At 32.6% G+C, this 26,513-nt stretch overlaps 1 protein-coding gene across 1 annotated transcript in view; it reads right to left on the bottom strand.

Annotated features, from left to right (window-relative positions):
- Positions 1-7,140: 7,140 nt before the first annotated feature.
- The window catches only part of LOC139522645 (uncharacterized), a 62,231-nt gene continuing 42,858 nt past the window's right edge, over positions 7,141-26,513 (bottom strand). The window contains exons 11-16 of the mRNA XM_071316112.1: positions 21,283-21,491; positions 19,740-19,897; positions 18,851-19,020; positions 17,572-17,619; positions 13,832-13,949; positions 7,141-7,219 (exon numbers count right to left, since the gene is read on the bottom strand). Coding sequence (XP_071172213.1) covers positions 7,141-7,219; positions 13,832-13,949; positions 17,572-17,619; positions 18,851-19,020; positions 19,740-19,897; positions 21,283-21,491 — 782 coding nt within the window. The remainder of the gene's footprint in view (positions 7,220-13,831; positions 13,950-17,571; positions 17,620-18,850; positions 19,021-19,739; positions 19,898-21,282; positions 21,492-26,513) is intronic.

Here is a 26,513-nt window from a genome sequence, read left to right as displayed (position 1 = left end):
AGGTCAGAATACAAACATGTATTTTTAATACACTATCGATCATGTCAGTTTCATATGTTTGTTTAAAGTATTTGTAGAAAAAAAATCATAAAATTGTGCTATTGTATGATTTACTTTTATTATTAAAATTCGTTTTAAAAAATCCACACGATCTAATTTTAAAAGTTGCATGACTATCACTTATTTTCCGTTGGTTAATAGCTACACCAAAAGTCGTCGATGCGCTTTAAATCGCGTTATTATATGGTTAACGAACAAGACTTAAATGAAATATTTTCACTCCCGGCATGCATCAAAGACTTAAACTACGTCACATAAGTCAGGAAGTTTCAAAAAATAAAATTAATAATTCCCAATTTTCTTCTTTATAAGATTTCATATCAAAATAAAACTTGGTGAATATGTTTTTTATGGTATTATGAACATAATAAGATGAAAAGTGAAAAATCGCGAATTATCCCTTTAAACAAATAGTTTAATGATAACTGTTCTGTCTCTGTAAGTTTCACTAAAATGATTAGATAACAAAGAATCAAAGTTTAACAAACAGTTCAATGAGCACTATTATGTATTTGTTAGTTTCACTATAAATGTAAGCTATACAAAGAATCAAAGTTAAACAAACGGTTCAATGTGAACTATTCTGTCTTTCTAAGTTTCGCTATAAACATGATAAAGGTTAGCTATACATAGAATCAAAGTTGAACAAACAGTTCAATGAGCACTATTGTGTCTTTGAAGGTTTCACTATAAAGGTTAGCTATACATAGAATCAAAGTTGAACAAACCGTTCAATGTGAACTATTCTGTCTTTGAAGGTTTCACTATAAAGGTTCGTTATACATATAATCAAAGTTGAACAAACCGTTCAATGTGCACTATTCTGTCTTTGTAAGTTTCACTATGAAGGTCAGCTATACAAAGAATCAAAGTTTAACAAACAGTTCAATGAGCACTATTATGTCTATGTAAGTTTCACTATAAATATAGGCTTTACAAAGAATCAAAGTTTAACAAACAGTTCAATGTGAACTATTCTGTCTTTCTAAGTTTCGCTATAAATGTAAGCTATACAATGATCTTTCGGTCAGTTTGATTGAAGTCTGGAGCTGGCATGTCGGTTGACTGCTGGTGGTCTGTTGTTGTTTATGTATTGTTGTCGTTTTGTTTGTTTTCTTTGGTTGCGTCTTCTGGCATCGGACTCGGATTTCTCTTGGGCTGAGTTTTGGTGTGCGTGTTGTTGTGCGTTTACTTTACTACATTGGTTGGGGGTATGGAAGGAGGGTTGGGGTCTCGCGGGCATGTTTAGCCCCGCCGCATTTTTGCGCCTGTCCCGGGTCGGGAGCCTCTGGCCTTTGTTGGTCTTGTGTTATTTTGATTTTAGTTTCTTGTGTACGGTTTGGAAATTGGTATGGCGTTCATTGTCGCTGGACTAGTGTATGTTTGTTTGGGGGCCAGCTGGGGGGGGGGGGGGCGCCTCCGGGTGCGGGAATTTCTCGCTACATTAAAGACCTGTTGGTGACACTCTGCTGTTGTTTTTTATTTGGTCGGGTTGTTGTCTCTTTGACACATTCCCCATTTCCATTCTCAATTTTATTTTTTACAGAGTTTGTCTTTAGTGCCGTGTGGAGGCAGTAGAGTGCCTCCCCGTGCATCAGGTTTATGCTCTTATAATATACTAGATTATGGAGTGTGTGTCCGAGCGAGAACTGCTCTAATTCATTACTTTAGGAATAATTATCAAAAAGTAGTATTTCAATATTCAGCCTCATTCTACTATTTAATACTGATAGCGTTTGACATTTTTAGCCGAACAAATTTATCCATTTTATATAACTTTAATTATTGTATGCTGGTTCATATTCTGGACGCCAATCTTTGCTCCTTTATTATATAATTCACTAACAAAACAATTATGAAGCTTAGAAATGGAAAATTACTAAATACTAAACTTGTTCAAAGGGTATCCACACGTCTCAATCTTCAAAATCGGTTATCTAAAAATACTACCATCGCTAACATTTTTAACTATAAAAATCGTGGTTACCCTTCTATCGATAAGTGTCATGCCAAAAAATGACTTACATGTCCTCGTCTTTCCACCAACAATACGGTAAGGTCCACGTTTAATGGTCGCACATTTTCTTTAAATTTTGAAACTGATATAACTTGAAAAACAAACAGTATTATTTATTTACTCACATGAAACAAACCGGGGTGTGGTATTCAGTACGTAGGAGAAACTGGACGATATTTATCTAAACGCACTCAAGAACATCTGTATCGTTTTAAAAGACCCGATAAATTCAAAAGTATCATTTACCAACACCTTAAGAAGCACAACCATCCTTTTAAATATTTAGCAGTTCAACCTTTAGAAGTTGTAAATAAGCAGCCTGGTGAATCGCATTCAAAGTTTGTACGATCACGGAAAATAATTGAATTAAATTGGATTAAAAAATTACAGACAGTTTACCCTCTCGGTCTAAATGATAATATCATGGGAATTGGTAATATATCTAGAACCAATTCCGTTAACATTTTGGATATAGTTTCTAAAACTGTTCGTAAAAAACGTTCTCACGGTCGTAGAACAAATCGCAATCAAAGAAAATTTCGGGCCAATCATACCAATATTTCGGACCTAATTTCTATTTCAAAAAACAACGGCAGACATTATCTGTTAACAAAACTCTGTTCGTTACCGGTTAATAAGTTAAATAAAATTTTGGAGGATTGCAACACAGTTTCATATAGCAGTCCTAAGTATGAAATTGTTCAAATTATTATGGCATATTGTTATTCTAAATTATTTCCCAAAATTGATCGCCCTGAAGATCATAATAAAACATTTTATTACAATTAAGTATGTCAATAAAGGCTTTGATTTTGTAAATATTGCCGGTATATTTAACGACCATTCTGTTAAAGAACAAATTCCTGGATATTTTGACAATACTGAGCTACCTCTTATTTGTTATATTTACAAGAAATCTACCCGGAAATTTGTGTTTAATTATAGTCAATTGTGTAAAGATGTTAATATCAGTGAAAATACACCTACTTCATGTAATTGCAGTAATTCCGAATATATTTATGGACCCATTTCCCATGTTATAATAGGAGATCTTAACATCGTTCAAGACCGAGAGTTAAAATCATTCCTCAGTAAAGGACCTAAATATCGTCCCCCGTCAATTATTAATTGGAATGAGTGTCGTAATATCATCCACGACTCACTCCATACTTACTGTATGAAATGGATAAAACGGGAAAAAGCTGACAAAAAATCTTTGGACTCTTTTTTTAATTCAGTAATGAAGATAGTTGATATACGTATTCAACATTTTAAAGAACATTTTACTATAAACAATAACCACAATAAACCTATTTCTCGTATCAAACATAAACTAAAAGAACTAGCCAAGGAATTTGTTTTTGTCCCGGCAGATAAAGCTGCTAATAATATTATTATTGTTTGACGTAAATTTTACATTGAGGTTCTGAAAAAGGAAATCACCAATTCACCAACATTCCAACTGACTCCATTTTCAGAAAACGAAATCTATAACAAACATTAACTTTTAGCCACCGCTTTACAAGCAGAGCCAAATACAATGAAAGTCCCAACTATGTATTGGCTTCCCAAGCTACACAAAACCCCTTACAAATATAGATTTGTTTCGTCTTCAAGCCATTGTTCAACTACTAAATTGTCTATTCTTCTTACCAGCACACTTGGTACAATTAAAAACCTGATAATAAATTGTTCAAATAAGGCCTTCGAAAATAGTGGAATAAATTACTTTTGGAGTGTCAAGAACTCGTTGATAGTACTTGATAAATTTGCATGCTTATATTAGTGATTTTGAATCTGTTCAAAGTTTTGATTTTTCTACCCTGTATACCACATTGCCTCACATTCTCATTAAGAAAAAATTCACACACCTTATTAAATGGGCATTCAAAAAATCAGAATGTGAATATATATGTTCAAACTCTTTTAGGTCATTTTTTAATAGCAATAAACAAAAAAACTATGTTAATTGGACATGCTTTGATACTATATATGCCCTTGAATTTTTACTAGATAACATTTTTGTTCGCTTTGGAGATTCCGTATATCGTCAAATTATCGGAATTCCAATGGGGACTAACTGTGCACCACTTATTGCGGACCTGCTTTTGTATTGTTATGAGTTACAATTTATGACAAAAATAAGCAAAGACCCATCGAAACAACATCTGATAAACAAATTTAATAATACTTTTAGATATTTGGATGATATTTTGGCTCTCAACAATGACGACTTCAGTATCTATATTAATGAAATTTATCCTGTTGAACTTACTTTAAATAAAGCTAATACTAACAATGACCACTGCCCTTTTCTCGATCTTGATATCTATATCACTAATGAAAAGCTGAATACTAAAATTTATGATAAAAGGGATGATTTTTCATTTCCTATCGTTAATTATCCGTTTTCAGATGGTGACGTTCCCTTGTCACCATCTTACGGTGTTTATATATCTCAACTTGTACGATTCGCTCGTGTATGTAACAATGTTTTCGATTTTAACGAGAGAAATTTATGTATTACTGAAAAATTATTACACCAGGGTTTTCGATATCACAAACTACAATGTAGTCAAAACATTTACTAAATTTTATCATCGGTATAAAGACATCATTCGTAAATATAGCTCAACATGCAGACTTCTAATACGTTCAGGTATTTCACATCCAATTTTTTATGGTAATATTCTTTATAAAGCACAAAGGTGTCAGTATTCACCTCAGAAACTTACAAAACCTTTGAATAGACTTATTAAGAAAGGATATAATTACGATACTGTTGTCAAGTCATTAAAGATTGCATATTTTGGCGTTAATATTGAGTCACTGATAAGGTCTTTGCATCGGAACTAAACACATTTATTCTAAAAACAGTTGTTGGCATGACACGGGTTATGTTCTTCTCATATATGTTATGATGGTATGATACTAAACCCCTAACGGGAAGGATTGTGCCTGGTGTTCATGTGATGAAATCATGATCTTTCGGTCAGTTTGATTGAAGTCTGGAGCTGGCATGTCGGTTGACTGCCGGTGGTCTGTTGTTGTTTATGTATTGTTGTCGTTTTGTTTGTTTTCTTTGGTTGCGTCTTCTGGCATCGGACTCGGATTTCTCTTGGGCTGAGTTTTGGTGTGCGTGTTGTTGTGCGTTTACTTTACTACATTGGTTGGGGGTATGGGGGGAGGGTTGGGGTCTCGCGGGCATGTTTAGCCCGGCGCATTTTTGCGCCTGTCCCGGGTCGGGAGCCTCTGGCCTTTGTTGGTCTTGTGTTATTTTGATTTTAGTTTCTTGTGTACGGTTTGGAAATTGGTATGACGTTCATTGTCGCTGGACTAGTGTATGTTTGTTTGGGGGCCAGCTGGGGGGCGCCTCCGGGTGCGGGAATTTCTCGCTACATTGAAGACCTGTTGGTGACCCTCTGCTGTTGTTTTTTATTTGGTCGGGTTGTTGTCTCTTTGACACATTCCCCATTTCCATTCTCAATTTTAAAGAATCAAAGTTTAACAAACAGTTCAATGAGCACTATTATGTATTTGTTAGTTTCACTATAAATGTAAGCTATACAAAGAATCAAAGTTAAACAAACGGTTCAATGTGAACTATTCTGCCTTTCTAAGTTTCGCTATAAAGGTTAGCTATACATAGAATCAAAGTTGAACAAACCGTTCAATGTGAACTATTCTGTCTATGAAGGTTTCACTATAAAGGTTCGTTATACATATAATCAAAGTTGAACAAACCGTTCAATGTGCACTATTCTGTCTTTGTAAGTTTCACTATAAAGGTAAGCTATACAAAGAATCAAAGTTAAACAAACAGTTCAATGTGAACTACTCTGTCTATGTAAGTTTCACTATAAAGGTAAGCTATACAAAGAATCAAAGTTTAACAAACAGTTCAATGAGCACTATTATGTCTTTGTAAGTTTCACTATAAAGGTAAGCTATACACAGAATCAAAGTTAAACAAACAGGTCAATGTGAACTACTCTGTCTTTGTTAGTTTCACTATAAATGTAAGCTATACAAAGAATCAAAGTTTAACAAACAGTTCAATGAGCACTATTATGTCTATGTAAGTTTCACTATAAATATAAGCTATACAAAGAATCAAAGTTAAACAAACAGGTCAATGTGAACTACTCTGTCTTTGTTAGTTTCACTATAAATATAAGCTATACAAAGAATCAAAGTTTAACAAACAGTTCAATGTGCACTGTTATGTCTTTGTTAGTTTCACTTTAGAACATACTCACCCCTTCTCGTTCAATGAAAAGTAAGATTTTTGCCCTCTTATTTTCATAGTACATGGTTTTCCATGCACTATGAAATGCTATACATGAATGACTTTTCATTGTCAGTTAATTATGAAAATGAACTCTCTATAGCTGCACTAATGAAGTGTTCAATTCCCTTAGGCATTTTGCTTGGGAAAATAGCCTACTGATTAGATGAAAGAGCAAAGATTAAAATAAAAACATTTTGATTTTTTTCGAAATTTCATGCATTTTCAAATGATACACATATTATAATACAAAAAAAAATGAAAAGGATATATAAAATGATATTTATTTAATTTATATAACTTACATTTGATGGAATTATTTTCTTTTTCTTTCAAAAAAACAATGCCAGACTGCTGATATATAAAGCAAATTATTGTTTTCTGAGAAACACAATAAAATTAAATATATCAAAAAAAAATTCAGCATTTAATATTGAATTGTCTAAATTCAAATATTCATATAGAGTTTTATATTTATAAAAAAAATGATTCAAAAAGGGGATTTATATAACATTGTGTTGCTTTTTAAATATCTAAAGATATTTAAGTATTAAATTTAACCTGAAGCAGAAGAAAAACAATGTATCCTTCACAAACTATGTCAGTGCTATTTCATTTCATCAATTGAAATGATCATTACCTATGTTTTATATTTAGTTCATTATAAAAAGTGAACTCTTATTTAATTAGGTTTGAACATTACAATAGGAAAGAATAGATTTGTAAGGTCACTCGAAAGTGTGAATATGTTCTAAATTGGTCAGACAATACTTGTTCATGTTTTATGAAGATTAAAGCACTCGGCTTCGCCTTGGGCTTTAATCTTCATAAAACATGAGCAAGTATTGTCTAACCTATAAATAAATGTAAGCTATACATAGAATCAAAGTTAAACAAACGGTTCAATGTGAATTCTTCTGTCTTTGTAAGTTTCACTATAGAGGTCAGCTATATATAGAATCAAAGTTTAACAAATAGTTTAATGTGAACTATTATGTCTTTCTAAGTTTCGCTATAAAGGTCAGTAGATATAGGAAGATGTGATGTGAGTGCCAATGAGACAACTCTCCATACAAATAACAATTTAAAAAGTAAACCATTATAGGTTAAAGTACGGCCTTCAACACGGAGCCTTAGCTCACACAGAACAACAAGCTATAAAGGGCCCTAAAATTACTAGTGTAAAACCATTCAAACGGGAAAACCAACGGTCTAATCTATATAAACAAAACGAGAAACGAGAAACACGTATATATTACATAAACAAACGACAACTACTGTACATCAGATTCCTGACTTAGGACAGGTGCAAACATTTGCAGCGGGATTAAACGTTTTAATGGATCCAAACCTTCTCCCTTTTTCTGAAACAATAGCATAACATCACAACAAAGAAAAACATACGATAAAATATCAATTGGCAGACTTAACTATACATAGAATCAAAGTTTAACAAACCGGTCAATGTGAACTATTCTGTTTTTCTAAGCTTCACTATAAAGGTTAGCTATACATAGAATCAAAGTTGAACAAACCGTTCAATGTTAACTATTCTGTCTTTGTAAGTTTCACTATGAAGGTCAGCTATACATAGAATCAAAGTTTAACAAACCCGTCAATGTGAACTATTCTGTCTTTCTAAGCTTCACTATTAAGGTTAGCTATACATAGAATCAAAGTTAAATAAACCGTTCAATATGAACTATTCTGTCATTGTAAAAAGTAAAATCACAAAAATACTGAACTTAGAGGAAAATCAATACGGAAAGTCCATAATCACATGGCGAAATCAATTAACAAAACACATCAAAAACGAATGGACAAGAACTGTCATATTCCTGACATGGTACAGGCATTTTTTAAATGTAAAAAATGGTGGATTAAACCTGGTTCTATAGCGCTTACCCTCTCACTTTAATGACAGTATTATCAAATTCCGTTATATTTACATTGAAGCGTTAAATAAACAATAAGATAGTAAAAATATGGGTACATTATGTAAGTATTATGTAAGTTTAACTATATTAGGTCAGTTGTGCATAGAATCAAAGTTGCACAAACCTTTTAATGTGAACTATTATGTCTAATTGATTTCACTATGAAGGTAGGCTTTACATAGAATCAAAGTTAAACACACAGTTCAATGTGAAGTATTCTGTCTTTGTAAGTTTCACTATATAAGGTCAGTTGTGCATAGAATCAAAGTTTAACACTCTTTTAATGTGAACTATTATGTCTATGTTGGTTTCACTATGAAGGTAGCCTTAACATAGAATCAAAGTTAAACACACAGTTCAATGTGAAGTATTCTGTCTTTGTAAGTTTCACTATATAAGGTCAGCTATACATAGAATCAACGTTAAACAAACCTTTTAATGTGAACTATTCTGTCTATGTTAGTTTCACTTTAAAGGTAAGCTATGCCTAGAATCGAAGTGAAACAGAATGGTCCATTGCTGGGTCATCTCTATTGTCATAAAAGTTAATACAATTGATGTAAAACTCCTAAAACTAGATCTTTATGATATATATATCATTTTTTTTGTATAAGAAACTTTTAGGAAGTGTATTATTCGATGCCTTTCGCATTAACTTTTTAATATTTAATAACAACTGTTTAAAAATATTGTGTTACTCTATTAATAGAGTATTTACAACTCACAGAGTATCTCGAAAATCGTATTATAGAGCGGTGTACGACAAAACGCAAAAGAAGAAAGTTTGAAATTGACGTAGGCAATCCATCAATAATCCTTTCACATGTGCATAATTTGCATTCTTTCTCAATAATTTATACTCATTATATCAGTGTTTAATGTCTTCGGTTTCCTCTCATGCTTCATAAGCCAAACATAACTAGAAGTACAAAAAATATATGTCTTGAGTATCGCTATAGTAAGAAAAACACCTGGGTACCGTTTCACAAAGCCTTCGTAAGTCTACGTGTCATCGTAAGTCCATCGTAAATAAATCGTAGGGTTTACAGCCGTTTCACAAAGCCGTCGTAAGTTAAGATGATCGTAAATAATGCGTAAAACCTGGCGTAACTTAATACAGCTATACCCAATCGTATCTCCATCGTAGCTTTTCTGCGAAAATAGATTAATCCATCTAACATGGCTGCAGCGTTCTTTATTCTTGATCAAGATTCCGCAAATGTTAGAAGACGAAGAAGAATCTATAGAAATTAACCTACAGTCTCTCTTCGTTTGTTTATTTGAATATGCAAGCAACTTACATAATGCAAATCTAAGGTTTTAATCACTTTTCACTCATCTTATTTCCTACCGGCGTCCGTCTTAACAATCTAATAAATAGGCTTTCTATCACGTCCGCGTTCTGATATCTATTTATAATTATATCACTGCAGGCACAGTGGTAATCGATAAAACGTTTAAAGAAGGATGTTTTATTCCCATTTAAAGAGAACACAATGAACATATCAATACAATATATATCATTATTTGATAAAAATTAGACACCAACACAATATACACAGTTATAATAGTTTAACTAATGACATGGGTAAAATGTCTTTGTTCTTACTCAAAATCAAAAGAGGGGACATAAAACTTTATAATGGTTTGTGTACAATGTTAATCTAAAATCAGTGTTAATTTCACAGTCAAACCAGGTAATAATTATTTTTTGGTAATTTCTGCCAAAAAAGAAATGTTTAATTAGAATATCGAAAGAAATAAAATTTAATGTGGATCATTTATATCAAAACTGCGGGTGGGGGGGAGGGGGTAAGCTGCAGATTAATTTGACTTTGTAGTACAAAATTTGGAAGAAAATTAAAAAAAGCGAAGCTTTTTTTTTCTGTTTACTTATTTTTTTTTAATTTAGGGACATCGCCACAGGTACCTGTTTCTATTCATGGGAAGGTCGACTTTCCATTGATAGAAACAAGTGTCTGTGTACATCTCTCCTCGGTCCATCTTCCTTTAAGTATGTTATATATTGAGGGGAAGAAAGACAATTATTCCATACACAGAAACCGTTTTAGTTATACAAAACTGTTTGAGATGTAGGTTATACGTTATTAAGACAGCAATCAAATGACAAAGACAAACTAAGGACATCTAGAGGGCAACATATAGTATAGTTTTCAACAATATAGGTAGGTGTCTATGGTTATGAGTATTTGGACCGTACGCGTCTGGTCCGGACCGTATGCGTACTTTTTCAAAATACGCATACGGTCGGACTGTATTTATTTGAAATAACCCGATATATGAGAGAATATAAAGCAAAGTTGATTAAAATATTAACTAAACTCTTCGTTTTCTGCATACCAAATTAATCATTGATATAAGTATATCATTTTGAATGAAATGTTGACCTGGTCCTTATAAGAACTGGTTCATTGATTTTTAACCATGCACATTATGTTCAATTTCAAGCATCGGTATTTTCCTCCAAAATCACGATCTTGCACGACTTTATCAATCTTGAACTTACCATTTCGTCCACTATAGCAGACACAGTTAACCTTACATTCTTCTCCTACATTGTGACAGAAATCATAGCAACACTGATAAAACAATTCGTGATAGAGTTCAGGCCAAAATAACATCTGACAACAAAAAGCTCTGCAATAACAGAAAAACTATAAAACAAGTAGTTATGAATTTCATACAATCAAAGAGCGATTCTCTATTTATCAATTACGCTTAGAGCCGAATATTTGGAACCAAGGATGCAAAAAGAACAGAAGTCTTAGATGCATGATTTTTTTATTAGTTGTTAGTGGCTGTTAATTAACTGCAAGTACTCTCAGATCTGTTCCTAGTGTCTTTTTGTTGTAGGGATGAACAAGTACCCGACCACATCCACTTGTATTTTTGTCCATCTGATGAGTCAAGCCTTTTTCAACTGATTTTTATAGTTCGTTCTTATAATGTATTGTTATACCACTGTCCCAGGTTAGGGGAGGGTTGGGATCCCGCTTACATGTTTAACCCCGCAACATTATGTATGTATGTGCCTGTCCCAAGTCAGGAGCCTGTAATTCAGTGGTTGTCGTTGGTTTATGTGTTACATATTTGTTTTTCGTTTATTTTATCTATATAAATAAGGCCGTTAGTTTCTCGTTTACATTGTTTTACATTGTCATTTTGGGGCCTTTTATAGCTGACTATGCGGTATGGGCTTTGCTCATTGTTGAAGGCCGTACGGTGACCTATAGTTGTTAATTTCTGTGTCATTTTGGTCTCTTGTGGAGAGCTGTCTCATTGGCAATCATACCACATCTACTTTTTTTATAGAAACAATTGAAGAGCTATCTGACCAAAAAGGACCTAATAAATAGCCAAATCAGTCGAAGGTCAACTTTGCCTGATGGAGTTAAAACCTTAGTTTCTTTATCATATCAACATTTATGGACAAATAACATGATTAAAGGTGATTTCAGAATCAAAACGTCGCTTTCGTCGGAATGATTCCTAAGTCTTCAGTTTCATATTTGTAAGACCCATAATTCATTCCAAACTATAACAACAATTTATTGCTAAGGTCTGGGAGACGAATGCTCGAGGAGGGATGACATTGTTTAGGTTTGGGTTTTTTTTAAGGGGGGGGGGGGGTAAACAAGTTTTTGTTTTACTACGTATCAATGTTAAATGTCCTCTTATGTCGGATAACTAATGCTGCTGTATATGTTATAAAATGAATGTTCAGCTTCGAATTTTCAGTACTATTACCTCCCCATCGCAAACTACCGGTTCGCAAACTAGATAAAATCTTATATAACAAATTTCATCTTATCTACTGCTTGTTATCCCATGTATCTTAATTATGACAAATACAATTTTATATTTATATCTATATTTTTCCTTTTTTGGTTTCAATCAGATATTAATAAAAATTGATAAATGGGGTCACTTGTGTAGTGCAATGACAAATTCAAAAAGGACACATGTACACAATTCAAAAATTAGAATAATCATATTTCTTACTGAATAGATCAGAATGGCAAAAAAAAAAAATACAGAAGAAAGAAATAAAGACCCATCCCCCCCACACACACACACACACACCCTCGTTAGCTGTTTTTGTATTCAAAAAGAGTATTCGTTCAAAGTGTTGTTAATATATATATAATGGACAATATATACCATGTCCTCATATACCATGTCCTCTCAGCCGTCATAGTAATTTCATTTCAATGAAAGAAAGTATGTTAAAGCTTCCCTCCCTGTGCAATATGTTATTAAACTCGTTAGGCAGAATATTTTTCAGGAATACTTGCATACTTCTTTAATCGTACTAAATTATGTATTACATTTATATCTATAACAAGTGTCATATCTTGATTATTGAAAAGTAGCTAAACATCTTCCTAATTCGCCATCCGTGATAATTATTTAAAATGTTTATTTGGCATGCCATACTCGATAAAAGTGCGGACGTGAAAGAAAGCACTGTTCTCGGTTAACGGTACACTAACGATGATACACAGGACGTAACTTGCGATCAACTTAGTAGTTCTTTACGATGCCTTTGTGAAACACACGTAACGGGAACGTAGAACAACACGTAAATGGATCGTAAACTGATACGATGATCGTAAGTTAAGAAGGCTTTGTGAAACGGTGGCCTGGCCTTGAAGGCATAACAATTTTCTCAGTGCTCTGAGCACAAAAATCATGCTAGAAACATGAAAATCAAGCAATTTGATTGGTTAATTTTCGAGTCTGAGTACAAAAATCTTGCTCAAAAGTTTTATGACCGTGAGGCCTGGACTAAGTAATCAGAAGTTGGACTAACAATTTTTTGTCATCCTCCCAAATTTATATGAATTTAAAACCGTTATTAATCACTGACACAGCTAATTGGTTATATGTCTATAACTTGTCTATAACTTGCAAAAAAGAAGGGTAACAACTCTGCCTATTAAAATCTTACTAGAGATTCTGACCTGTTTAGAGCTCAACGCTTCTTTTGAGTTATGACCTGATAATATGTGTACTTAGTTTAGTTTCGATTGCCTCAATGGTTCCATTAACAATTTGTCCTTGGAATTGAATATGACTGCCATACATGCGAGGGCTCTCGATATTTATAACAACAGGTTTAATCCACCATTTTCTACATAATGAAATGCCTTACCAAGTCAGGAACGTGACAGTTTTTTTTCATTCGTTTGATATGTTTGTGTACTTGATTTTTCAATTTTATGAAGGACTTTTCATTTTGAAAAAAAAGTAAAACCACAAAAAAACTGAACTCAGAGGAAAATAAAATCGGAAAGTCCATAATCACATGGCAAAATCAAATGGCAAAACACATCGAAAACGAATGGACAAGAACTGTCATATTCCTGACTTGGTACAGGCAAACTCAAATGTAAAAATAGATATTTGTGTTACGGAATTTTTGTTATTTTACTGTTTGGATTCAACCTTCAGTCTAAAATTTTCATTCCCAAGTTAATTTTGTGTGGCGGATATTTATCAACTTACAGAGCATTACATGAATAATGTCCATTTTGTTCATCATCACAGGTACAGTTGAAATCACAGCCATCTTCCCAGTTGTCTCCTTGGTAAAAACGTGAACCTTTGTACAAACATCCAGGACCTATCCAATAAGATGATATAATCAGATGTCTCTTTAGTTATATAAAAAACCTTATTCCCTCCTGGATGTCTTGATTTAAATTATGCTATACGAATCTTCATGGTGATTTACAACCTTCCGAATACATATAAAGCGATTAAAAGTTATAACACTCAGCCGACATATATGCTTCCTGGACTGCATATTATTGGATGTTTTTCGTCATACACAAAGTATTTTTTTGCAAAGAATGTAAAGAAGCCAGTAGTCTAGAAACCATTATCTAATTTTAATCCAATTCATGAAGTGCGAAAAACATTAGTTTTCTGAGAACAATCATCTCTATTTTCTGTCACAACCACATATTGACCGCTTGCACATCTCAAACCGTAGCATTTGAAAACCCATAACAATAAATCAACTGCAAAATGTGTGCAGTATAAGAGTTGTTTTATAGCTTATATAAACGGTAAAATCACAAAAACACTTTACTCCAAGGAAAATGCAAAACGGAAATTCCCTTTTCAAATGCCAAAATCAACAGCTCAAACAAATAAAAAGAATGGATATTACTGACTTGATACAGGCAATTTCTTATGTATATAATTGTGGATTAAACCTGGTTTTATAACAAGTTAAACCTCTCACTTTTATGACAGTCGTTTACGATTCCATTATATTGGCAACGATGTGTGAACAAAACATACACAAAAATGTAAAGAACATACTGCATGTACTGAGTACAGCAGTCTATATAATGTAAAGAAGAAAAGTAAAATCACAAAAACATTGTGTTATAATCTTACTCTCTTTAATATCGAACAAACATGTAACAAAGAAGCAATAAAAGGCATTAAGTCAAAGTACAGTACCAACTAGGAAGTCAAGGATACAAAACATAATGACGGGATGTCTAAGTTCTGATCCATATGTAACAACAGCAAAAATCAAGGACACGGTAAAATAATTGTACCATAGAACAATAATACCATGATAGGATATATTAGTACAGAGCTAAGTTACTTTTTACTAAGAAACACGACAAGGCATATTGCCAAAGATAAAAGACAAGAATACAGCAATTGTACCATAAAACAATAACACGATGAGATATAGAAAGGATGTATAAGTACAAAGCCACGTCAAATTCATATCAATAATCAGTAAAAGTAATAGTCATAAAGACAAATGAATAACGTCAGACACTGGTGACGTTTCAAAAGGTCTGAGTGTGAGGTGCAAGCTCTTGTATTCTAAAATAAGTTTTAATGCAGATGGTATATTGCTTTCAAGGAAGGAGACGGTGATAATTTCCAAATTTTATATTTAAAAAGCATTTTCAATTATTTTTATTGAGACGCTTTTTCAATTTTACATTGGGAATAGTGGTATTCAGAGTTGAAAAATCAAATGATAGAAATTATTAAAAAACAAATCGAGATTAAAAACTGCCAAAATAGTCTTAAAAGGAATCCACAAATCGTTCATACCAATACGAGTGTTAAGCTTGGGCCAAACATTCACGATTTTTACTGCCGTCCTTGACAGGACCATTTCCGATTAAAAAGAGGAGGTTGAGTTAGACCCCTTTTTGGCCCCAAAATATAGCAGTTTTAAAAAATTGTGAAAATGTAATTGTTGAGCTATTTATTGGAATGACTCTGTTACATAGAAATGGGGTGTTTTTGATAATATAATGAACATATATCGGTTACTAGCATCATTAAGTCATGCTAAATTACTGAAATCTTCACAATTTTAGCATTTTAGTTTGGCCGCATTCGTGTTCATTCATAATATTGAAATATAAGTTGCATTTGATGATAATACATCATACATATGAAGGTTGAGGATGAACACGGATGCGGATACTTTCATTTTGACAAAAACCATGTAAAAAATGATTTTTTTTTGCATATTTGATAGATTTTTCATATGGAAGCTTAAATCGGAGCGTTCTTATTGACGTACTCAGTTTAATTCTTTCACAGAAACTAATTAAATCAATTGAAATAGACTCTTACGTGTTCAAAAAGTGTCTTAAATATTTCGTTAGATGAACTTGTAAATTGAGGCAAAAATCGGCCCTACCGGACCTACTCCTTTTTCAAAGTCTGATCAAGACCCTGTGAATCGTGGATGGAAATTCAAACTTTAACTAAAATTTGTAAAACAAATAATGTAATCACAACAAAAATCAGATAATGTTAAGAGAGCGTCGATATTCAACCGTTTTCAAGCGAATTTATCCCGATCTTCCCATTCTTAATCCGCTTATAATCCATTTGTATATTTCGCTTGGTATAATTCGACCGAATCTGTCACGACTGCGTCCCAATTCTACCGAATGTAATCCGACAGAGATCGGAAAGTGACTGGACAGTGAACCGACGCTAACGGAAATTATTTGTTCGAAAACTGTCGGCATACTCCGGATGAACTGGTACTATCGGAACGTAATCCTATCACAGTCCGCTATATCGCATTGCAAACGGCTTTGTCTGGTCTCAGTCGTATTGTATTCTGTTATTGTCGGGCTTCTGACGTGGGTATCATTGACGAGTTTCGTATTAATAACTAGACTGTTCCGGAACGTTTTTGGCAAAAACGGATCGCAATCGACAGGATGTGGACCCAATTAGGAAGTCCAAACGCCTATTTTCGTCATATATACTTATCAGACAGTTTTCTCGACTGTTACCCTCTGTCCAATATCTCACGCCCTGCTTCCTGTCAATGCACCCTGTGCATGTGTGTTTTGCCGTGATGTTTTGTTGCAAATGCTAAAATTTTATCTGTCTTCATGTTTCTGACACGTTATGACCCTAAGCTTATAAACATTTACATCAGAGAAAAGTTGTCATTATATGTATTCAGTATGTGTGTTCCCTTCTCTTTGCGTAAGATATTGATACACCTAGAAATTCATAATAGCTAGATGTAACTTAAATAAGCAAAAATGATAACCAAGACATGCTGGATAATCATGCAAACTTGGATAAAATTGTCCGACGATTTCTTTTTGAACTTATTGTCCTTAAATGTAATTCGTATCATATTTTTTTGCGTCTTGCGTTATATGATAGAGTATGATAAAGATTATAATAGATAGATAAAACCTTAAAGGCTTTAGTTATGATACTCATTATAACATCAATAAATAATATAAAAAACCCTGATATAATCAAAATGATCAGAAGTCAAGACCTACACACTAGTCATTCTTTGTCGGTCAAGCTAGCCCATCGACGTTATTCTTTACAAAATTATTCTCCTATGATTCATCAGGATAAAATTGGCGCAAATTATCATTAGAGTATATTGTTTTTAAAAGAGTCTAATGACCCCACCTGTCAACAAAGATGGCCGACATGCCTACACAATTATCAGAGGGGAAAAACTGTATATTTTGCATGATATTTTTAAAATCAAAATAAACTAAAATGTAACAAATCTTCTTACAGTTTTGACGTTACCAGACAACTGTTAGAGCTCAACATTCTGATTTTTGTTGAAGCAAGATGTTCTCTATTTATTATTATAGTTTTCAATGTATTAGACAAAATTTGCATTTGTCGCTCATCTTAGTTGGTAAGTGGGACGACGACGACAACACACAAGTTGTTTTACCTTGGATACTTACTTGTACTATGTCCCTGGATAGTGAAAACATCACCAACACCTTGATTGTCTGTAAAAAATCTCAATCTTATATATATCATGACTACAAAGTGTTCATTGTTTCAAAAAGCAGCTAATATAGATGTATGATCAAAATGCAGTACAAATAGGGGAAAATATAGACATAAATGCAAAGACTTATTTAGAAGGGATATAGTTACGATACTGTTGTCAGGTCATTACAGATTTCATATTTTAGCGTCAATATTGATTCAATTATAGGGTCTTTACATCAGAACTAAACACATTTATTTTAAAACCAGTTGTTGGCATGACACGGGTTATGTTCCTCTCATATATGTTATGATGGTATGATACTTAACCCCTAGCGGGAGGGATTGTGCCTGATTTTCATATGATGAAGACATATCTTTCTATCAGTTTAATTGAAGTATTGAGCTGGCCTGTCAGTTAACTGCTAGTAGTCTGTTGTTACTTAAATATTATTGTCATTCTGTTTATTTTCTTTGGTTTTATCTTTTGACATTGGACTCGAACTTCTCTTGAACTGAATTTTACTGTGCGTATTGTTGTGCGTTTACTTTTCTACATTGGCTAGAGGTATAGGGATAGGGTTGGGATCTCATAAACATGTTCAACTCCGCCGCATTTTTGCGCCTGTCCCAAGTCAGGAGCCTCTGACCTTTGTTAGTCTTGTATTATTTTTAATTCTAGTTTCTTGTGTACAATTTGGAGTTTATTATGGCTTTATTATCACTGAATTAGTATATATATTTGTTAAGGGGCTAGCTGAAGAACGCCTCCGGGTGCCGGAGTTTCTCGCTGAGTTAAAGACCTGTTGATAACCATCTGCTGTTCCATGCATGGTCGGGTTGTTATCTCTTTGACATGTTGCCCATTTCCATTCTCAATTTTATACGTAAGATAGCTGGAGTTTGTAAGAAAGTATGCACTAAAAAGATTCAGTGCTAACTAAAAAGTGTTATCACAAAAGTACTAAACTCAGAGGATAATTCAAAACAGACAGTTCCTATTCAAATGGCAAAATCGAATGATAATACTTATCAAACGAATGGACCACATTTGTCTTATTTCTGACTTGGTACAGGGATTTTCAATTGTAGAAAAAGGTGGATTGTACCTGGTTTTATAGCGCTAAATCTTTCACATGTATGACAGTCGTATCAAATTCCATTATATTTACAACGATGCGTGAACAAAACAGACATAATATATAGTATTTGCCGATTGTATTGGTTATATAATTGATAAAGACTCACTATATACCCAATTAGCTGAGGACTGCCCTGGAGCATAATAGAAAGCTGGTTTCTTGTTTGTTTCAAAAAAGCATCTGTTTGCTGTCGATATAAACATCCATCCAGTTGAATAACATTTGGATTTATCAGCATTCTGACTAGCATAGAATTCTCTGAGGAAATCTGGATCTCTGAAATGGTTATTGTTTTCATTGATAATTCAAACATTTGCAAAATAAAATAAACGGAAATTATTTTTCTTTTATTGTACTGGGGATTATGCTTTAAATCTTACTTTAAATGCTTTAGAAATAAAGATCTCTCATAGGTTCTAATGTGGTATTTATTGCAACCTTGTTGTGGAATGTACATTTCAGACAATTTATATAAAAAAGTGATGAATCAAACGACCTATATTTACATGTAGAACAGTTAGAAAATTGATTTATAGTGAAACAAATATGAAGAGTACAAGACATTGCATTATTTACTTTTAGAATGGGAAAAGGTCAGATACAACAAATCAGAAGCTATGGCTGTCTTAAGGAATACTGTAAGGTCAAAAATATATAGAAACTAAAGTTTTCATGAAATGTTATATGCCCATGGGCACTGATTCTACCCAAAGTATAATTAAAACAAAAATACATCTATAAGTGCTGTATGTATAAAGGGAGCCAGTAATAACAAACATTATGCTCAAGCTTGCTTCATTCAGCTCTTTTCCAGCAAGGATTTTATAAAGGTCTGAGCTATATAAGTTTAAAACACAGTTTTATATATGCACAGACACTAAGTATCAGGATATAAAACCAAAATGCATCATGCATTATATACAGGTGTAACATTATGCTTACAAATACTTTAGTATCTGAGAAATTGAAACCATATCAAATGTATTGATACTTACTGAGACATTGCGAAGTACTGTTTAGTTGAAGATTGTAAATCCACCCATGACGAATCTATGATTCTGCTAGGTGTAAACCAACTCATCTTATCTGCTCCTGTAGCATTGAACAACATGAAAGCTTTCTCTACACCATTTTTGTATATGGATACCCTCACCTGTAATATGTTTCGATTCATTTTTTTTTTACTTGATTTTCTATCATTTTATTCAAATAAGAAAGGGTAAGCTCAGTCTGTTCTAAACTGTTTTAGCGTTTGTTTGACCGAAAGAGAAATTTTAACTCTTCAACTATATATTCAACCAAAAAATCATAATAGTTCTGTCTTGAAAAATGATTTTTTGTTGGACATTTTGTCGGTCAGACAGAGTTTGTAAGCTCATTAAGAGGACACTTCGATGTTCCATTGGTTATCACATTTCTAAAAGTCCAGCTCAGTCTTATAAAAATGATCATCAATAAAATACTGTCACGTCAGCAATTTGTCATTTTTATTTGATAAGGGGTACAATCAAAATCACTTGATGGATATACAAACACCGGAAGTAACAGTCGAGCAGACCGCTTGAAAGGTAAGTAGTCGTATTTACTTGTTTATATATAAAAAAATAAAATAAATAAGGTAGTGCACCAAATTCGGATACTATCTAGTTTTGAAATACACAATTATCCTTGCTTGAAAGCGTGCAGTTAATGCTAACACTTCGACACAGTTATCCGTCGAAAATTTGGAACTGTGTCGAAGTGTTTGCAATAACTGCACGCTTTCTAGCAAAAACAATTGTGCATTTTAAAACTACATACTATCCGACATTCGGTGTGCCAACTTATTAATCAAAATTTGATTGATATAAACAAGAAAATGCAACTACTAACCTTTCAAGCGGCGAGTTCGACTGTAACTTCCGGTGTGTGTATTTTGATTGTACCCCTTGTTTGATAGAATACATTTACTGGTCAATTTTTGAAAGCAGTGATGCATATCATTATAGTATACATATATAAATTGGCTGAATTTGTTATGTATTGTTAACGTTTTACTGTAAAATTGTCTATAAAGGATTGTGCATTGGTAAAAAATGTTAACAGCATAAATAACATTTTTTGTATTATTCAACATTAAATTGTGAAACCATTCAAAAAAATGTTATATTCTTGCCAAATTGACATCCTAGTTTTTCGTTAATGGAAAAAGTGTAGAAATACATTATTTAGTTTGCCTTGTATGTCTATTCATGCACTTAAGTGATTTAGATGCTCTTACGGTGAAGGATATAAACAGACAACAGTACAATCTTTGATGATCGTAGTGAACTCAAAAAAAAGAATTATAACTACAATTCCTCGTTTTAAGAGCAGTATGTTACTTTTGTATTTTTTCCCTTCAATATGCTAAATTTGGACATAGAGATCAACCTTGTATGACGACAAAATTATCAAAAGTAGTTAAAGATAGTTATACCAAGATATGCTAAGAAAGCCAAAAATGGTTAGAGCCCGTAAAATCATAAATGTACGTTCTATATCGGACTGTTTTTTTACCTTATCCAAACAAAGAAATGTCCAGTTGTTTGACAATATTGGTTTATAGTGTCCTGGGAAGTTTGGTGTCAGTGCCCGGGCTTCTAGGTTGAATTCATTTATTGTCTTAGTTGAGTTCCATAATCCAAACAAATCAGTAACACCAGGGGGATATGTTCCTACTCCAGTCACTCCCTTCATCAATAGTACATAACCATTTGGTGATGGTGCTTAAAATAGATATCATCAATAGTACATAACCATTTGGTGATGGTGCTTAAAATAAATATCATCAATAGTACATAACCATTTGGTGATGGTGCTTAAAATAAATATCATCAATAGTACATAACCATTTGGTGATGGTGCTAAAAATAAAAATCATCAATAGTACATAACCATTTGGTGATGGTGCTTAAAATAAATATCATCAATAGTACATAACCATTTGGTGATGGTGTTTAAAATACATATCATCAATAGTATATAACCAGTCCTGGTATCTATGATGAGTTTATTTGGTGATGGTGCTTAAAATAAATATCACCAATAGTGCATAACCATTTGGTGATGGTGCTTAAAATAAATTTCATCAATAGTAAATGACCATTTGGTGATGGTGCTTAAAATAAATATCACCAATAGTACATAACCATTTGGTGATGGTGCTTAGAAAAAACATCATCAATAGTACATAACCATTTGGTGATGGAGCTTAAAATAAATATCATCAATAGTAAATAACCATTTGGTGATAGGGTTTAAAATAAATATCATCAATAGTACATTACCATTTGGTGATGGTGCTTCAAATAAATGTCATCAATAGTAGATAAACATTTGGTGATGGTGCTTTAAATAAATATCATCAATAGGACATAACCAATTGGTGATGATGCTTAAAATAAATATCATCAATAGTACATAACCAATTGGTGATGGCGCTTAAAATAAATATCATCAATAGTACATAACCATTTGGTGATGGTGCTTAAAATAAATATCATCAATAGTACATACTCATTTGGTGATGGTGCTTAAAATGAATACCATCAATAGTCCATAACTACTTGGTGATGGTGCTTATATAATATAATTAATAGCACATAATCATTTGGTGATGGTGCTTAAAAAATGTCACCAATAGTACATAAACTTTTGGTGATGGTGCTAAAAATAAATATCATCACTAGTAGATAACCATTTGATGATGGTGCTTGAAACAGATATCATCAATAGTAAAAAACCATTTGGTGATTGCGCTTAAAGCAAATATGAGGTATAGTACATAGACATTTGGTGATAGTGCTTAAAAATATCATCAATAGTACATAATCATTTGGTGATGGTGCTTAAAATAAATATCATCAATAGTACATAACCATTTGGTGATGGTGTTTAAATCAGTAGTAAATTACCCTTTGGTGAAGGTGCTTAAATAAATACCATCAATAGTACATAACCATTTGGTTATGGTGCTTAAAATAAATATCATCAATAGTACATAACCATTTAGTGATGGTGCTTAAAATAATTATCCTCAATAGTACATAACCATTTGGTGATGGTGCTTAAAAAAAATATCATCAATAGTACATAACCATTTGATGATGGTGCTTAAAATAGATATCATCAATAGTACATCAATATTTGGTGATGGTGCTTAAAATAAATATCATCAATAGTACATAATCTTTTGGTGATGGTGCAAATATCATCAATAGAACGTAAACAGTGGTGATGGTGCTTAAAATAAATATCATCAATAGAAGATAACCATTTGGTGATGGTCCTTAAAATAAATATCATCAATAGTACATAACCATTTGGTGATGGTGCTTAAAAAAATATCATCAATAGTACATAACCATTTGATGATGGTGTTTAAAATAGATATCATCAATAGTACATAACCATTTGGTGATGGTGCTTAAAATAGATATCATCAATAGTACATCAATATTTGGTGATGGTGCTTAAAATGAATATCATCAATAGTAGATAACCATTTGGTGATGGTCCTTAAAATAAATATCATCAATAGTACATAACCATTTGGTGATGGTGCTTAAAATAAATATCACCAATAGTAGATAACCATTTGGTGATGGTGCCTAAAATAAATATCATCAATAGTACATAACTTTTTGGTGATGGTGCCAAAAATAAATTTCAGGAATAGTGCATACCTATTGGTGTTGGCCCTTAAAACAAATGATATAAAATGTTATAGAATGTTTTATATCATAAGTTACCAACTATCTTTGCATCAGTACATAATGTGTGACTAAACATGACTAAACTTGAGTATTCAGTTGTTTCACTGTTACTTTTTCTTCAAATTTGGTTCAAAAGGCAGATAGATCCTCGGCTATAACACCTTCATTACAGTGCTGTAGTTTGCGGACAGATAAACAAAACCTTGAAAAAGACTTTTTAAATCCTTTTGTAAATTAGTTCTGTCATTCATACTTTATATATTTCAAAATAAATTATGTGTTCATTTTGATATGATCTTGGTAAATATCTTAATTTGACATCATATAGCATGTAAACCTAGTTACAAATTGACTGCCGAAGGATAGTGGTTCTCTCTAGGTACAATGGCTTTCTGCTCCTAAAGCAACGCTCTCGAATTGACCAACACTGCTTAAAGTGTCGTTTAACTTTAACAATGAATTTAAAGTAAGTTTCACGTTGCTGCAACCTCAACTTTGTACAACGCTACCTTAATTGAAAACATTAACTTCCAAATTCACTGCTTTCACACGATTACAATTCCTTGGTTAACGAGCAAAGTCTAGACCAAAATCGTTAAAACATAAATTACACATTGTAATGATAACATACTTGTTATTTGTACTGATGGTACTGAAGGTTTAGGACATAAGTTACACATTGTAATGATAACATACTTGTTACTTGTACTGATGGTACTGAAGGTTGAGGACATACGTTACACATTGTAATGATAACATACTTGTTACTTGTACTGATGATACTGAAGGTTTAGACATAAATTACACATTGTAATGATAACATACTTGTTACTTGTACTGATGATACTGAATTTTGAGGACATAAGTTACACATTGCAATGATAACATAATTGTTACTTGTACTGATGATACTGAAGGTTAAGACATAAGTTACACATTGTAATGATAACATACTTGTTACTTGTACTGATGGTACTAAAGGTTGAGGACATAAGTTACACATTGTAATGATAACATACTTGTTACTTGTATTGATGATACTGAAGGTTTAGGACATAAGATACACATTGTAATGATAACATACTTGTTACTTGTACTGATGGTACTGAAGGTTGAGGACATAAGTTACACATTGTAATGATACCATACTTGTTACTTGTACTGATGATACTGAAGGTTTAGAAAAAAGTAACACATTGTAATGATACCCTACTTGTTACTTGTACTGATGATACTGAAGGTTTAGGACATAAGTTACACATTGTAATGATAACATACTTGTTACTTGTACTGATCGATGGTACTGAAGGTTTAGGACATAAGTTACACATTGTAATGATAACATACTTGTTACTTGTACTGATGATACTGAAGGTTTAGGACATAAGTTACACATTGTAATGATAACATACTTGTTACTTGTACTGATGATACTGAAGGTTTAGGACATAAGTTACACATTGTAATGATAACATACTTGTTACTTGTACTGATGATACTGAATGTTTAGAAATAAGATACCATTGTAATGATAACATACTTTTTACTTGTACTGATGATACTGAAGGTTTAGACATAAGTTACACATTGTAATGATAAACATACTTGTTACTTGTACTGATGGTATTGAAGGTTTAGGACATAAGTTACACATTGTAATGATAACATACTTGTTACTTGTACTGATGGTACTGAATATTGAGGACATAAGTTACACATTGTAATGATAACATACTTGTTACTTGTACTGATGATACTGAAGGTTTTGACATAAATTACACATTGTAATGATAACATACTTGTTACTTGTACTGATTATACTGAAGGTTGAGGACATAAGTTACACATTGTAATGATAACATATTTGTTACTTGTACTGATGATACTGAAGATTAAGACATAAGTTACACATTGTAATGATAACATACTTGTTACTTGTACTGATGGTACTAAAGGTTGAGGACATAAGTTACACATTGTAATGATAACATACTTGCTACTTGTATTGATGATACTGAAGGTTTAGGACATAAGATACACATTGTAATGATAACATACTTGTTACTTGTATTGATGGTACTGAAGGTTGAGGACGTAAGTTACACATTGTAATGATACCATACTCGTTACTTGTACTGATGATACTGAAGGTTTAGACATAAGTTACACATTGTAATGATAGCATACTTGTTACTTGTACTGATGATACTGAAGGTTTAGACATAAATTACACATTGTAATGATAACATACTTGTTACTTGTACTGATGATACTGAAGGTTTAAAACATAAGTTACACATTGTAATGATAACATACTTGTTACTTGTACTGATGATACGGAAGGTTTAGGACATATGTTACACATTGTAATGATAACATACTTGTTACTTGTACTGATGGTACTGAAGGTTGAGGACATAAGTTACACATTGTAATGATAACATACTTGTTACTTGTACTGATGATACTGAAGGTTTAGACATAAGTTACACATTGTAATGATACCCTACTTGTTACTTGTACTGATGATACTGAAGGTTTAGGACATAAGTTACACATTGTAATGATACCCTACTTGTTACTTGTACTGATGATACTGAAGGTTTAGACATAAGTTACACATTGTAATGATACCCTACTTGTTACTTGTACTGATGATACTGAAGGTTTAGACATAAGTTACACATTGTAATGATAACATACTTGTTACTTGTACTGATTGATGGTACTGAAGGTTGAGGACATAAGTTACACATTGTAATGATAACATACTTGTTACTTGTACTGATTATACTGAAGGTTTAGACATAAGTTACACATTGTAATGATACCCTACTTGTTACTTGTACTGATGATACTGAAGGTTTAGACATAAGTTACACATTGTAATGATAGCATAATTGTTACTTGTACTGATGATACTGAAGGTTTAGACATAAGTTACACATTGTAATGATAACATACTTGTTACTTGTACTGATCGATGGTACTGAAGGTTTAGGACATAAGTTACACATTGTAATTATAACATAC

This window comes from Mytilus edulis, chromosome 5 (assembly GCF_963676685.1).
Source record: "Mytilus edulis chromosome 5, xbMytEdul2.2, whole genome shotgun sequence".
In the NCBI taxonomy this organism is placed as follows: domain Eukaryota; kingdom Metazoa; phylum Mollusca; class Bivalvia; order Mytilida; family Mytilidae; genus Mytilus; species Mytilus edulis.
Note: the sequence above shows the minus strand (reverse complement) of the source record. Positions and strands in the feature narration are given on the sequence as shown.